This window comes from Lycorma delicatula, chromosome 4, assembly GCF_047948215.1.
Source record: "Lycorma delicatula isolate Av1 chromosome 4, ASM4794821v1, whole genome shotgun sequence".
Taxonomy (NCBI): Eukaryota; Metazoa; Arthropoda; class Insecta; order Hemiptera; family Fulgoridae; genus Lycorma; species Lycorma delicatula.
This window is the reverse complement of record NC_134458.1, coordinates 16,138,954-16,154,054: the sequence shown is the minus strand read 5'-3', so window position 1 is coordinate 16,154,054 and position 15,101 is coordinate 16,138,954. Positions and strand designations below refer to the sequence as shown.

General features: G+C 31.9%; 1 protein-coding gene across 6 annotated transcripts in view; it reads left to right on the top strand.

Moving 5' to 3' along the window:
* The window catches only part of LOC142323138 (uncharacterized), a 140,501-nt gene that overhangs the window by 47,838 nt on the left and 77,562 nt on the right, over nt 1-15,101 (top strand). For all 6 annotated transcript variants that reach the window (XM_075362400.1, XM_075362399.1, XM_075362395.1 and 3 more), the window contains 3 exons: nt 7,606-7,832; nt 11,023-11,269; nt 13,525-13,708. In XM_075362400.1, the coding sequence (XP_075218515.1) occupies nt 7,606-7,832; nt 11,023-11,269; nt 13,525-13,708 (658 nt within the window). The remainder of the gene's footprint in view (nt 1-7,605; nt 7,833-11,022; nt 11,270-13,524; nt 13,709-15,101) is intronic.

The window sequence follows — 15,101 nt, the reverse complement described above, 5'->3', positions numbered from 1 at the left end:
GTAATTGCAGTTATATATATTTTATTCATGAATACATGGCTTTTCACCTTTATGGGCTCTGAAATTTGATGAAATTGTTTTGTCTGCAATAGGAAAAGAATTTTCTATGCACCAAATATAATTTTGCTTGTTGACATAAAATGTAGCCATCGGTTCGATAATAGTAAATTGCTGAAATCTACTTTCAAGCTGTTCTAAACGTTTTTAAGATCAGTGATAAATAATGTTTGGTCAAAATTATTTTTACCAATCATTTTTTTCATCTTTGGAAAGTATACAAGAGAATTTTTCAACAAATTATTTATCCAAAAGTGTATTTTGGCTTTGGATGCTTTTATAAAGCTAATCATTTCAGCTAAATGTTTATTTTTTCCCTGGAGATCCAGGTTTAAACTGTTCAATTGTTTACATATGTCAATTAAAAAAACCAAGTCCATCAACTGTTGTAGGTTATCTAATTGTGGAAACGTTTGATTTTTTAAAATAAGGAATTTCTTTATCTCTTCCAAAAGATAAAAAAATCGGGCAAGTGCTTTGTCTTTATTTAACCATTTTATATCTGTATGGATGATAAGGTCAGCTTGGGAAAATTTGTCCTTTTCGACAAGGACAAAACTTGTCAAACTTTTAAATGACCTGTGTGATAAAGGATTTGCTCGAATTTTGTTATTTTAACAACATTCATAACATGTTTGAAGGGTAATATTTTGGCACAAAATGATTCTTGATGTTTGATGCAGTGATAACACAAATGTTCAGAAAGGATTCATCTTTCTTGCGATGGGAAGTAAATCCGTTATTACAGCCCACCGTTGCTGGTGCACCATCAGTAATAATTGCTAATAACTTGTGCAAAGGTATAGTAATTTCTGTTCAGCAATTTTTAAAGATTTTGTAAGTAACTTCACCCGTTGTTCACTCTTGCATCGATAGTAACTTTAACAGTTCTTTGTTCAGACTAAAATCACTGAATGCCATTCTTATCATTAATGCCGATTGTGTTGAATCTGATGTATTTATTGATTCCTCTAACTGTAATCAGAAATATACACATCTTCCAAATCATTTTTCAATTGACTTTCTAAATCGCTTGGATTCTTCTTGTACTTGTATTGTTTGATAACGGTAAATCTTGTATTGCTGAAATAATTTTTCGCTTATCAGAAAATCTTTCAAATAACAAATCAGCTGTAATGAGAATGCTTCCTTAATTAGTTCACTTTCTAAAAATGTTTTTTTTTCCTTTTGCCAACAAATAAGAGATTTTGAAGGAAGCAATAGTGGCATTTTTATTTTTATTTATGTGGTTGGCAAAAACTGTTTGCTGGGTAGATAACCCTGATTTTAGTTGATTAAATTTTATTTTCCGTAGCTTAGATTTAGGTGGATAATTAACCTCAAAAGAACTGTGATTGGTTTTGTAATGACGTTTGACATTTTGTTTTTTTGCACTGACACAATACTGTTGCATATTAAGCAAACACATTTCTCATTTTTGATAACAGAATAGTCTTCTTTCCGATTTTTGTTAAAATGATAGGTTTGTTGTTTTTTACTTGGATTATTCACTTTGGAGTGAAATGTTGATATAAAATAAGTCTGTGCTTATTTTAGACTTACGTACACGTGTTTGAAGTTACACTTCTTTGGCATGACTAAAAAGTTTCAGCAGTAGTTTTAGCCATCTCGAAGACTAAAATAAAAACAAAATTATATATAAAAACTTTTAAAGTAAGAAACAAAAAAATAATAATGATTGTACAAGTAGGAAACGTTCGATAATATATTAAATTTTTAAATAAATAAATCAAATAACAAAGAAGAATGAATATTAAATTAATTAAAAAATTTTAGTTGCAGATATTTTAGAAATCTTTATGTGGATATTGCATATTTTTAGCTTTTTTTTATATTAATAATTAAAGTTTTGTTAAGAAATATCAAACTATTACTGGGCGTTTGCTATTTTCAGAATATGTAATAAATATAAAATTTATTATTATAAAATTAATTATTATTTTACTAACAACAAATAATACTTAGTTAACCTCAAATCTTGAAACACTAATTGATATTTATGTATGGAATAATTATTATTAAGAGTAAATAAATAAGTTTATATGAACAATATTCACAATATTGTTCTTACAAGAGAACTTAGCTAAAGTATATACAATCTGAACTTTGTTTAACGGCTTACTTCATTATATTTATGTTTTTCATGTAATGATGTGCACGCGCATGTTAAAATTTCACTCTCATCTTTTTCCCCTAATCGCATAAAAGAAGTATACCTTAAAAAAAACACAACATATCGATAGTATATCATGACAACAGTATGAGATTACAACAACATGCAATGACAACTAATACCATACTACTAATACAACAAAGACATCAATGGAGGCATGATTATAATAGGCAGTCAGTGTAGCCAGTTTAGCAAATTTCTCACTAGCAAGATTTTAAAAACTAAAGTAATTTTTTATTTATTTTCTTTTATCTTAAAATCTGATTTTTTTTTCATTTTTCAACACTTCATCATGAGCAGATGTAAACAGCTCCAAGGGTGCATGTACGCCTGTGAGCACAAGGTTGGGAACCTTGTGGTCACAGTAACTTATAAAGAGAGGCTAAATTATAAAGAGAGGCTGGGGCAGAGAAATTGGATGATTTTGAAATGGCTAGTATTTGGTCAGTAAGAGTGGAAAGCAGTGCGGGTACGGTCATTCCATTCTTTTGTTCATTGTCTTTCACTTTCAGTCAGCATCGTGGAGCTGTAGAGGTTAGAACACTTTGTTTTTGTAAAGGCTGTTTTGTAAAGAATGGTGTGTCAGTGACCATGGTTCAACATGAGTTTTGATGCAGATTTAACGCCCACCAAAGTGACTCTCTTTCCTCTCTTAACACAATATTACGTTGGGTTAATAATATTCGTTGGAGTAAAACAAACCACCAGGGTACCCCATGTACAGTATGTACTCTGGAAAATGTGGAAAAGGTTAGAACTGCATTGTTATAAAGTGCAGATCACTGCTTGGAGACAAGTTGCAGAACTTCACATCAGCAATTGCTTGGCAAGGTGTATTTTACATAAAAACTACATTTTTATCCGTACAAGTGTGGTTGTGCAGGAGATGAAAGAAACAGATTACCCTCAGCAATTGAATTTTGCACATACTCTATCATTTTATGTGGAGAATGAAAAAAAAAAAACGTCTTGGTGAGTGATGAAGCTTATTTTCACTTTAATGGTGCAGTTAAATTGTTGCTACTGGGCTGCTGAGAATTTCTGAGAAATCCACCAAAAACTACTACACTGCCCAAAAGTTACAGTTTGGTGTACATTGTGGAAGAATTGCATCATTGGTCCTTATTTTTTTTAACAAAAGTGTTGTTACTGTAACTGCTAATGCTGAGCGTTACAGTGAATTGATAAACACCTTTCTGTGCCTGAATTATGATTGCTATTTGGTATGTGTGGTTTCAACAGGATGGAGCAATGTCTCACACAACCTGAGCATCAATGGATGTTCTTTGTACTCTTGTTTCCCAACCACATCATCAACAGACTTGGTGAACTTGCGTGGCCCCCTGGGACCCTGGATTTATCAGTGTGTGATTTTTTTTTACGGGGATACCTGAAGTATTTATGAACAACCAAATTGACAGAGACCTGCTAAGAAGAGTGGAGGCTAATTTCTAGAAATGCTTATAACAATGCATAAACCAAAATGGACACCATTTGAAATAAAAATTAGGGAATGTATTCGCACATGTGTTGAAAGGTACTCACTAAGATTTCAGCCATGTTGGATGCTCAGTTGTTTGATAATTATCTGAGTAAATCATTGTGAGTCTTTTTGGTGAAAATGGGAAAAATTGAATATCGTGGCGTGTTTAAATACTTGCATTTGAAACGCAGTACGCCTACGCAAATTAAAATCGAGTTGGATGCTGCTTACAGGGACTCTTGTTCCATCATTTGCCACCATGAAAAGATGGGCAGCTGAATTTAAACGTGGTCATACCAGCTTGGTAGATGATGAGTGTTTGGAATGGCCAAAAACTGCAACCATCACCAATATCATCGAAAAAGTTCACCAAATGGTACTGGATGACTATTGAATTAAGGTTAGAGAGATAGCAGAGGCTGTGGGTATGTATAAAAAAACTTGTTTGTCATATATTAACTGAAGAATTGGATATGCATAAGCTATCTGTGCATTGGGTCTGCGTTTGCTCACTTTGAACCAAAAACGCATTCGAATGAACATTTCCAAGGCTCTGCTGAGCAGTTTAAACAAAACAAGTCAGATTTTTTGCGTTGATTCATAACTGTAGATGAAACATAGATCCTCCACTACACTCCTGAGACAAAACAACAGTAAAAACGGTGCACTGCAAAGGGTGAACCTGTTCTAAAAAAGGTGAAGATGGTTCTATCAGTCAGGAAGGTGATGGGGACTGTTTTTTGGGATAGTAAGTAACAGAATTTAGTTTATCAATTATCTTTAAAAAGGTAAAACAATAATGGGACAGTATTCCACATCATTACTTGACAAGCTGAAGGCAGAAATTGCAAAAAAACAATCACATTTGAAGAAGAAGAAAGGGCTTTTCCATCAGGACAGTGTGCCTGCTCACACTTTGGTGGTTGCCATGGCTAAAATTCACGAATTGCACTCTGAATTGGTTGACCACTCATCGTATTCACCAGATCTGGCCCCAAGCGACTTTTTCTTTTTCCTAACCTTAAAGTTTTGCTTGGAGGAAAGAGATTTTCATCAGATGAGGAGGTTATTGCATATGTAAATGCTTGTTTTGCGGAGAAAGATGCCAGCTACTATTTTTAAGGGTTAAAGAGGTTAGAGCATCACTGGAAAAAGTGTATTGACTTGAAAGGAGACTTTGTTGAAGTAAAACTATATTTGACAGAAAAAACACGTCTTTGTATGTTGGGATCAAAACTTTTCAGATAACCTTCATATTTATGACCTGATTTAATAAATATTAAAAAAAAACATAGTCTTTTCATAGTTGTTTCATTCAGGGTGCTTCTCCTACAGAAAGTGCTATGTAATTTGAGCTTATTGTCAGCAAAAAGTATTCTATTTTGTTGTAATGGTGAATTTTAACGATTGTCACTCACTCCTCTGTAGTGTAGTGCTTCATATTGACTAACCACAACATGTTTATTAGATCATGCAGCCTTGAAAAATGCTATCAACCCTGGAGGGAAAAAATGGTGTACCATTTAAATACTCTCTTAATTTTGGAAAACTCATTAATTATGCTATAATCTACCTGGTCAATACGTAGGATAGTTATTTTGACGCTATCATCTAACTGTATTTTTGAATTAATAGATTACAAGTAAATATTAAGTCACTGTTTACGCCATTGCGTAAAGTTGCTTTATTCCAATAAATTCAAAGTTAGGGTTGGGTCTTGTAGTTGTTACAGGCTTGGTAAATTTATTGTGCTCTTTCATATGGGCTTGTCTTATGTTTATCTGTTAGAATACGTTGTTTTGGCTTTGTTTTCTTTATTGACTCTCTCAGCGCCTGTTTGACGGACTGCTTGTCATCTATTATTATTGCCACCTTACTCATATCACGCATTATTTATTGCTGTTTCTTTCCCACATGTTTTTCTAATCGTTCTCATACTAACACATGCACACACCTCTGTCTTTTACACACACTCTCTCCTGTCCATTGCCCAGTTTGCTTCCCCTACTTCTCACCACGCCATTTTTTGGCAGGGCAGGGAAAGTTTCCACGGAGTGTGGACCTGCGTCTCAGTCTCATCTCTTTCTCTCTCGTATAGTGTGTTAATACTCTCGTTGCCTTCGTGCATTCATAAACATTGTGGTAATTCTTGGTCGCCATATTCTCTTGCTCTTCTCGTCAGTGTTTTGTGATTTTACAGTTTTCTATGCTCGTTTTGCCTCGTTTCTTTGTTAAGTTAATTTTCAAATTCAGTAGGTAACCTCTATTATTGAAAGTGGTTCAGTTACTATGAACCAGCCTATTTTATCGACGCAGAATCTCTCCAAAACTGGTTATTACAAATTTGTGACCCTTCGTATTATTCAATGTCTAGCAACATAGTGTTACCTCTGTTATTTTTGATACGCCATTGTAGACTACGCTAAGGATAAACTGTATGTATATATGTGTACTTTAATTTCACGAGTTCATTTTTTTACAAATATTTTTGTGTGATTAAGGCAAATTCAAATAATTCATCATTTATTATATTAAACAGTTATGTTTTTAGTAAAATTAGCGAAATACACCACTAATTGTACATTATGAATTTGAAATTCAAGCTTGGCTTATAAAACCATTTCTTCATTCAAGTGTAGTCATGAAATGTGGCTTAGATAAAGGTTGTGTTATCATTTTTATGTGTAGCATATTTTATGTGTTATTAATGCCAACTGTTGTTATTATAAAATCGACTTGAAATTAAATACTACTTCAGAATTATAAAAAATATGTATGACACAAACATTAATGAACATGTATGTGTTGGTTAATAACATTTTATATACATTTTAGCAACTTCCAGGAATGTTTTCTATTGTACTTCATTGACTGTTGTAACTACACAACCTCTTGTTTTCATTTGGAAAATAACAATTTTAATGAGACAGTTTATTTATCTTTTATTTTACATAATTTTAATGTGTTAGATTATTGCTGTTGTTAATAATTTTAATCAATGTTAAATATTGTTTTGCTCTATCAAGTATTATATTATTTTTACAAATTAGAAAAAAGAAGTCATTAACATGAGAATGGCTAAGAAACTCAAATATTTTCAAGAAAGCTTGCTTACTAAATGAACTCTATTTATATGATTACTTATTACAATTTGTTTATATTGTAATTAACTCTATCATTTAATGTAATTTGTTAATCGCAGAGATTAATTCTTATTTATTCATTGACTGAATTCATATTACTTTTCTTAAATTAATCTAAAGAAAATAACTTCTGAAGTGAAGTTATGATTTTGGACTTCTTTGTAATTAATATTGTGATTTGTTCTAGTAATATTTATTGCTTTTGTATTCCATCTTGTAGCTTGAATAATAATGTATTTAGTTATTTAAACTGTTTTTAGACTCGTATTTAGTGCAAAAGATTTTTAAAATGATTATTTGAAAAATGTTTATTTATGTGTTTATCATTCAATATTATAATTGATATGTTGATTCAGCTGAAATTCCTTGTATAAATTCTGTATAGAATTAAGTTAAGTTTATTTCATAATTTAATTTAATTTTTTAAGTGTATGATTGTAAAAAAAGGTGTTTTAAGTTCTTTTGTTTTCAGGCTTTGTTTAATTGTAGATTTTCATATTAGTCTATTTGCAGCTTATTTGTGTGATAATTAAAGTCCAATTTCTTTTGGAAAATACGAGCTATGTGTCATTTTATTTTTGTTAATTTTACCCAACAGTCACAGTTTTATTTTTTTGGAATTATGTATTTTTATTTTTGTGTTATGTAAAAATTACAAAAAACATTGCTTTCTTAAGGATTTTGTTGACTGTACATATTTGTGATAAAAGTTTCTTTCTTTTTATTAGTGATATCTGCGAGTTGCTTTTAGAAGCAGAGGCAGATGTTGACCATTGTGACCATGCTGGCCGTACACCACTGTGGGCTGCTGCATCTATGGGTCATGCAAGTGTTGTTGCACTTTTACTGTTCTGGGGTTGTTATGTTGACAGCATTGACAATGAAGGTAGAACTGTATTAAGTGTAGCTGCTGCACAAGGCAATACTAGTGTTGTTAATCAGCTTTTGCAAAGAGGTATGCATAAGTTTATTTGTTTTCATTTTAGTAGGATAATACTATATTAAGACTTCTAGAATTTTCTTTTTATAAAAAAGTTAAAAATTGATAAAGGATTTTAAAAAAATAGACAACAGGAAGTAAAAAAAAAAAATACTTAAAATGAGTCCATTACTGCTAACGATGGAGTAATTTTAGGCCTTTCTGAAATTTTTAATGTTCAAATTAGCCTCATTGGTTTTCTTGGCATTTCTCCTGCCACCCCCATTCAGTCGCCCTAAAGCATAAGACCGAATGTCTGTGCCACAAACGGCTACTAAGCCTCGAAACAGTTCAGCGACCAGTATCCTAACTAGCTCCTAGAACTAACGTAAAAGCATGATCAGAATAAGCATGGTATCATACACCACTTGCTTGTGTGGTACCACCGCCCACTTGTCATATACTCTAAAATGGGTAGGTGCACCCTGTCAACTACTAAAAGATATATGACTATCAATAATTAAATTTATCTCATCAAAGACAGCAATTCGCTGCCACGTCTAGGCTGCTGAATGCCAGCAAGTACCTGTCCATCATTAAAGCACTTGGAGCCTTAATCTGGCTGTTAGCCAGACATATTTCTCGGTTAGCTTCCTACAGCAGCGTGGTAGGAGTCTTTTCCCTTAGGTAAAGTACTGATGTCAGTTGAACAACCGCATGAAGGAACTCCCACATGGTCTTACACGGGCTCCCATTGCCCTTAAAAACAAAGGAGAGGCATACCCCATCCCCCCAAATCCTGTATAAACTTATACAAAAATCTTCCCTTACATGGTGTGCCATTTTGCTGCCATGCTCCCATCACAAGGATGTAAAGCCTCCTCCTCAGGCGGGAGATGGGCAATTGTTCGAAATTTAGAACCGGTGCATTGAGATCACCGTTCCTCTACGGTACAAGCCTGGCTTGAAATCTAATCCCAAATACCTCGGCCTCCCTGCCTCTTTGCAATTTCCACATGGCCGCCCAAACTTTCATCACTAAATCGATTGGGAGTGCCTTTCCCAATACAGTGGTAGCCTCGTAGGATTAATTAGCTTCATATATGGATTCGTTTTACCTTTTTTATATCAGTAATGCATAAAATAACTAAAGAAAGAAGAATGAATATTGTTAGCAAGCAGGCATCTGAGATGAAGGCTATATAATGGTGATGGAAGAAGGTGATTAGCAGGTGCAAAATTAAATCAGTGAATGGGGGTAGTAATAAGTAATAAAAAGTAAATGTTATAGAAGAGATGAATAAAAGTACAAAGAAGAAACTTAGAAATAATGGATACATTTATATATTTCAATAAACATATCAGTTGTTGGAGAATAAAGGAAGATCATATATAGACAAGAGCTGCAGAGATTTCTATCAAGTTATGAGAAATTTGATATGAAACAAGGAAGAACCAGCTGAATGTCTAGGAATTCTGTACAAGGCTTACTTTGAAGCTCACTTTTATATGATGCAGAAGTTTGGGTGAAAGATCAGACAGAATTAGCAAAATGAATTTCCTTTGAAGCCAATTTTTTTAAAACAAGAAGATGTAGGTAACAAATAAAAATTTCAGAGAAATCTGGGAAGATTTGAGAAAAATCTAAAGGAAAAAATAGAAGGAAAGGATTGATGGAGTTTAGGATTATGTCATAGCCATAGAATGAGAGATGTTTGCAAAATCTGTCTGAAAATTGGAAATAGATAAAAAACTACCAAGAGTAAAACCTAGGTAAAGGTGATTAATTAGAGGGTGTTATGGGGAGATGCCTGATATTTATGAGGATTTTATAAATGATGGAGGGTGGTAGGGCTTCGGTTCTGGGAAATCTTCATGCTATTTGCTATCCACATTTAGTCCTATTCTTCCACATGCATTCCCGATTAAATTCCAGCTCACACTTGGAATACCAACTCAAAAAATATGTGAATCAACTTTCCCCACTACCGGTGAGAGCCAGCCAAGATCAGCAGATCATTGTTAGTATTGACCTGATCTGAGCCTCACCATAGGCTATGGATACAACCAATTCTGCCTTATTGCCATCACCTGTAATAAGTGACTAACCACAGAACTGACCTGGTCACTGTAGTGTGCGAGACCCCAGGTTTAACCTGCAGAGACCTGCAAAATACAGTTTTTGTGCCTGATATAAATGGTAAGGGCCAGCCACCACTTCTCCTTTAAATCCAAACCTCAGACTGATACGGTGAATATTTTGATGTTATCATCATCTTCACATTACTGGGTGATAAAAGCCACTAATAGTAACAAACAGTGGATTGATTTTGTTCATAAATTTTATAGTTAAACTGGTTGCAAAGTTGCAAAGCTGTTAAATTCTTTATACAGATTTTATAAAGCTCTTAAATTGTACTAGAAGTTTATCAAATTAAAGAAACTGATTTATTTCTGTTATCTAAATTTACATTTAATCTTTGGTTATATATGAATGTATTGTTCACAAAAGTACTAGCAGTAAAATTACTGGAAATTTTTACTTCTAAAAATAAAAAAGATAAGGCCAAATAGAAATTTCTTTGAGTACACATATGTAAAGGTAGAAATAAGGAGGTGATGGCATGTTTTTCTAGAATAATATTTTGAACCCTTCTCCTGCATTTTCAGGTTGTAATGATTATTAATTCATGTAAATGAAATTTAAAAGATTAAGACTATAAAATGTTTGTTCTATATTAAATTAGAATTAATGTTTTAAATAAGATTATGCAGTTCTTATATCAAAAATGAAATATAAAATAGTGGAGAGAAAGAGACTATACATGTGTAAACAGTATTGAATAAGCAGAAGAAATAACACAGTGTTTATTATGTTGCTCATGCAAGAAGCACATATAAGAATATGTTTTATTAACACTGATTTCTCTTCCATTCCTTAGTTTTCATTTAGTCCATTGATCTCTGTCTATAACTTAATAATTTATTGCTTATTCTTCCATTTGGAGCAGTTCAAATCTCTTGTGATATCAACCTTTAAAATATCTTATAAAGATATCCATTAAAAATTATGGTATAAAAATAAGTGAAAATTGTCGATAAATAAAAATATATTGTTTTTTCACTTTTTTTGGATGATTAATTTTAAAATAAATTGTAATTAATGTAATTAGTCTAATAGTGGTTAGTTTTTGGCCTGAGTCATTATTTAAAAATATGTGTACAGGTTTAGATGAACAGCATAGAGATAATTCAGGTTGGACTCCCTTACACTATGCTTGCTTAGAAGGTCATAGAGATGTGGCTGCTGCTTTGATAGAAGGTGGTGCACATGTTAACCAGACTGATAATGACTCTCGTACTCCATTATTACTTGCTGCTCAAGAAGGACATTCTCAGTTAATAGTAGATCTTATAGAACAATATTCTGCCGATGTTAATCATCGGGCATTAGATGGAACAACTGCAATCAGGTGATTATTATATAATATCAACTATTATTTATACATATTACTTCTGTTAAATTAAAAATATAATGTAACTTGTTTAGAGTTAAAATTGTTATGTACTTATAAAAATGACTGTTAAAAAGTGGAATGTATATTTCTTAAGTTCACATCAACAACTCTTTGTTTAGTAATATCAGTATCTATATGTGAAACTAAAATCTTTTTTTGTTGATATTAGAAAAGATTAAAGGATAGGAACTAGCTCTACCTATTAAGCACTTCAGCTTCTAGTTTGGCTTTTTGTATGACTTCCAGGTAAAAAGCAAAACTCTTGGATAGATCCACTAGTATGTAGGGTCACCGCCTCCATGCTCAGTGGAGGTGGTAATGCAAAGTTTTCTGCAGGCCAAAGTGACCCGAAGGGACTCACCTTTTACAGCAAGCCAAAGTTTTCTGTGTGTCTATTGCTACACAGAAAAATGCCAAATTTTGTATCAGGAGTTTTCTGCGTATCAAGACACAATATTTAGTAATGGGGAAAAAAGAGATAAGGAACAAGATAAACAAATCTTATACTAGCATGATTAAACCATAGGTAATTCAATGGAAATATTTATTGATAACTTTATCATTATGTGTATAAAGTCAGAAACAACAGTATAGTTTTTATAAATCTTAAATTTTAATTATATATATGTTAGTTAGCAACTTGGCAAAGATAAGACTAAAATGTTTGACTGATACCAAGATTACTATTTTTTATTTATTCTTTCCTGAAAAACTGCATGACACCAAAATCATTTTCTTCAGTATTTATTTTTATATGATGGTGGTATATGTCTGTTCAAATTAGATAAAACATTTTGATTCTTAGATCATCTCGGTCTTCAATTTTAATTATAACAATTAATGAATTAATAATATTCTTAAAAAATGTTTTTATTAAAGACCAAGAAAAGAACATTTTTAGGCTGAAGTTTGACAATGTAAAATCAGTTATGGTTTTTTTTATTAGTTTGCCGAGTTAACACTTTCTTCTAGGCCAGTAATCAAGGTTCAGATATTTTAACTGTGTTACTGTATCCAGACCAGCAATTTTCTTTTGTGATATTTGAAACATTGTAGAAAAAAACAGATGCATAAAACAAAATATATAATTTTAAAGCTTGATACAAATTTTTTTATAATTTAAATATTAGTATTATTATTTACCATGTACTTAATATTATATAATATTACATTGTTTTATACATAATCGTAATTATTATATGAATGGAAATAAGCGTTTTTAAAAAATAATTATTACTAATTTGAAAATAATTAATTAAATAATAATTTAAAAAAATTATTATTATTAATCTTTGTTCCCATCAATATAATCAACCTAATCTTCTGATCCAATAATATGCTTGTACTATTTGTTTCTTATAAATAAAATAAAACTTTAAAAACAGCTCTATTCAGATAGCCTACTCTACATAATTAGTTATAATTAGTAAATATCAACAATTGGTCCTGGGCAAGATAGTCAACAAGTCTGATCAAAAGTAGCCCCTCTGTGGATTAGTGACCCCATTTCTCTTCGCTCTCATTTCCTTAACCTTTATTTCTTCTTCCTTAGACAAGCGACACATAAATTGGGTCAGCCTTCCTGGGGTTTTGTCTGCGACATCATGCTGATGTTTTCCTGCAGAGAAACCACTTCTTTACTGGAGCATGGTGATCTTGAGCATGAGGTTTCAGTGGTTTCTATGTTTTAAACCTAAATTTACTTTTTTCTAATGGGATTGCTTAAAAACACAGCTGTTTATATTTTTGTAGCATTTCATTAGGCTGTTTATTTGTCAACTTTTTTATTTAACGATTTCTTCTTTTTTCATTTACTTATTTTCTTTATGCTTCTTCAATTTCTATTGTTTTATATTTTAACAATATAAATAAATGACTTCTAATTTTAGATTTAAATAAAAATGTATGTGATGGCTTATGAGCATAATGTTGTTTTCAAATTTATTTCAATAGCCCTTTAATGTTGCTCTTTAGGTACATTTAACATTGCTTTAATAATTACAAAAGATATAAATATAAATGGATTGAAACAGAGGTTAAGAATAATGAAATTTTTCTGTAAGTTAGTAAAAAATGTAATTTCTAATTTTATTCATAAAACATAGTCATTTTGAAGCTGCTTTGCCTTTTTATGGTCTATAAACATCAGTTGCATCAAGAGCTCTGCCTGATATGTTAATGAAATTTTGATTATTTTTGTTTATTTTCAGGTTAGCAGCAGTTCAAGGAGATAAAGAAGTTGTACAAATATTGTTGGATCATGGAGCAGATGTAAATTCAAAAGATGCTGATTCTAGAACAACTTTATATATACTGGCTCTTGAAAATAGATTAGAAATGGCTAGGTACCTGATTGAACAAGGCTGTGCTGATGTAGAGGCAAGAGATTCTGAGGTAATCGTATTTATTATGTTAAAGTAGCCCTGGGGTTACCTATATAATGCAATGTTTAATAGTAATTTTTTTTTTGCCTAAAATTTAACACGTTAAGAAAGTCAGCTTAAGAAAATCTAAATTAACTTTTAATTTTTAAATTGTGTGTAATATGATGCAGGAATTTAATTATTGCAACAGTCCATATTCTTTAGTTAATCATTTCTTTAGTAAGTAATGGAATTTCCATACATGTGCATATATTGAATGCATATTAAATTTTATGCATTTTTAACCGAAGAGTATTTTATGATTTTTATTTTTTGATCTGTATGTGTAAAATATGTCAAATGAAAGTTAAAACTGTGAAAAATAGGGTTGTGATATTGAACTTCACTTAAGATTCCTTTTACTGGTCAAAGGATAACACATTCAGTGTGAAGTAAGTTTCCTCTTTCAATTTCATTGAATGTTTTTTTCATTCCTCATAATTTTCATGTTGTGATGTAGTAATCATTTGTTATGCGGTTGGTTTCTTGACAAATTTTTTATATCAGGAGATTTTTTTCTATCAAACCATTATTACTATCCATAGAAAAAAGTTATTACCTAAAAGATATAAGAGGGGTAAACTGCCTATTCTCACTGCAGCAGTGTACTAGTAGCTCCATTCTGCCAGCACCACATTTGATTGAAGTTCTCCATCTTATGGAGCTGTTGTCAAAAACATATTAGGTAGGGTGGTAACAGCCATGAAGTTTTCTTGCTGTTATTCTTAAGCATATGCTTAAGAATAATCCAGGTAGATTTTTACATGGTGCCAGCAATGATTTCTTTTTTATTTATACAGGCTGTTACTCAGAAAATTAAAAAATAATATTCTACGAGTCGGAGCGTGGAATGCTAGAAATTTAAAAAAGGTTGGTAGGCTAGAAAATTTAAAAGGGAAATGGATAGGGTAAATGTGGATGTAGTAGGAATTAGTGAGGTTCGGTGGGAAGAGGAAGGCGACTTTTGGTCAGGTGATTTTAGAGTAATTAACTCAGCGTCAAATAATGGGCAGGCAGGAGTAGGTTTCGTGAAGAACAAGAAGATAGGGAAGAGAGTAGAGTATTTCAAAATGCATAGCGATAGAATCATTGTAATAAGGATAAAATCAAAACCTAAACCGACAACGATTGTTAACGTCTATATGCCTACAAGCGCCCATGATGATGATGAGGTAGAGTGTGTATACGAAGAGATTGATGAAGTAATTAAACATGTAAAAGGAGATGAAAATTTAATAATAGTTGGAGATTGGAATGCAAGCATTGGAAAAGGCAAGGAAGGAAATATAGTGGGTGAATACGGGCTGGGCAAAAGGAATGGAAGAGGGGATCAACTTATAGAGTTTTGCACAAAGTATAATTTA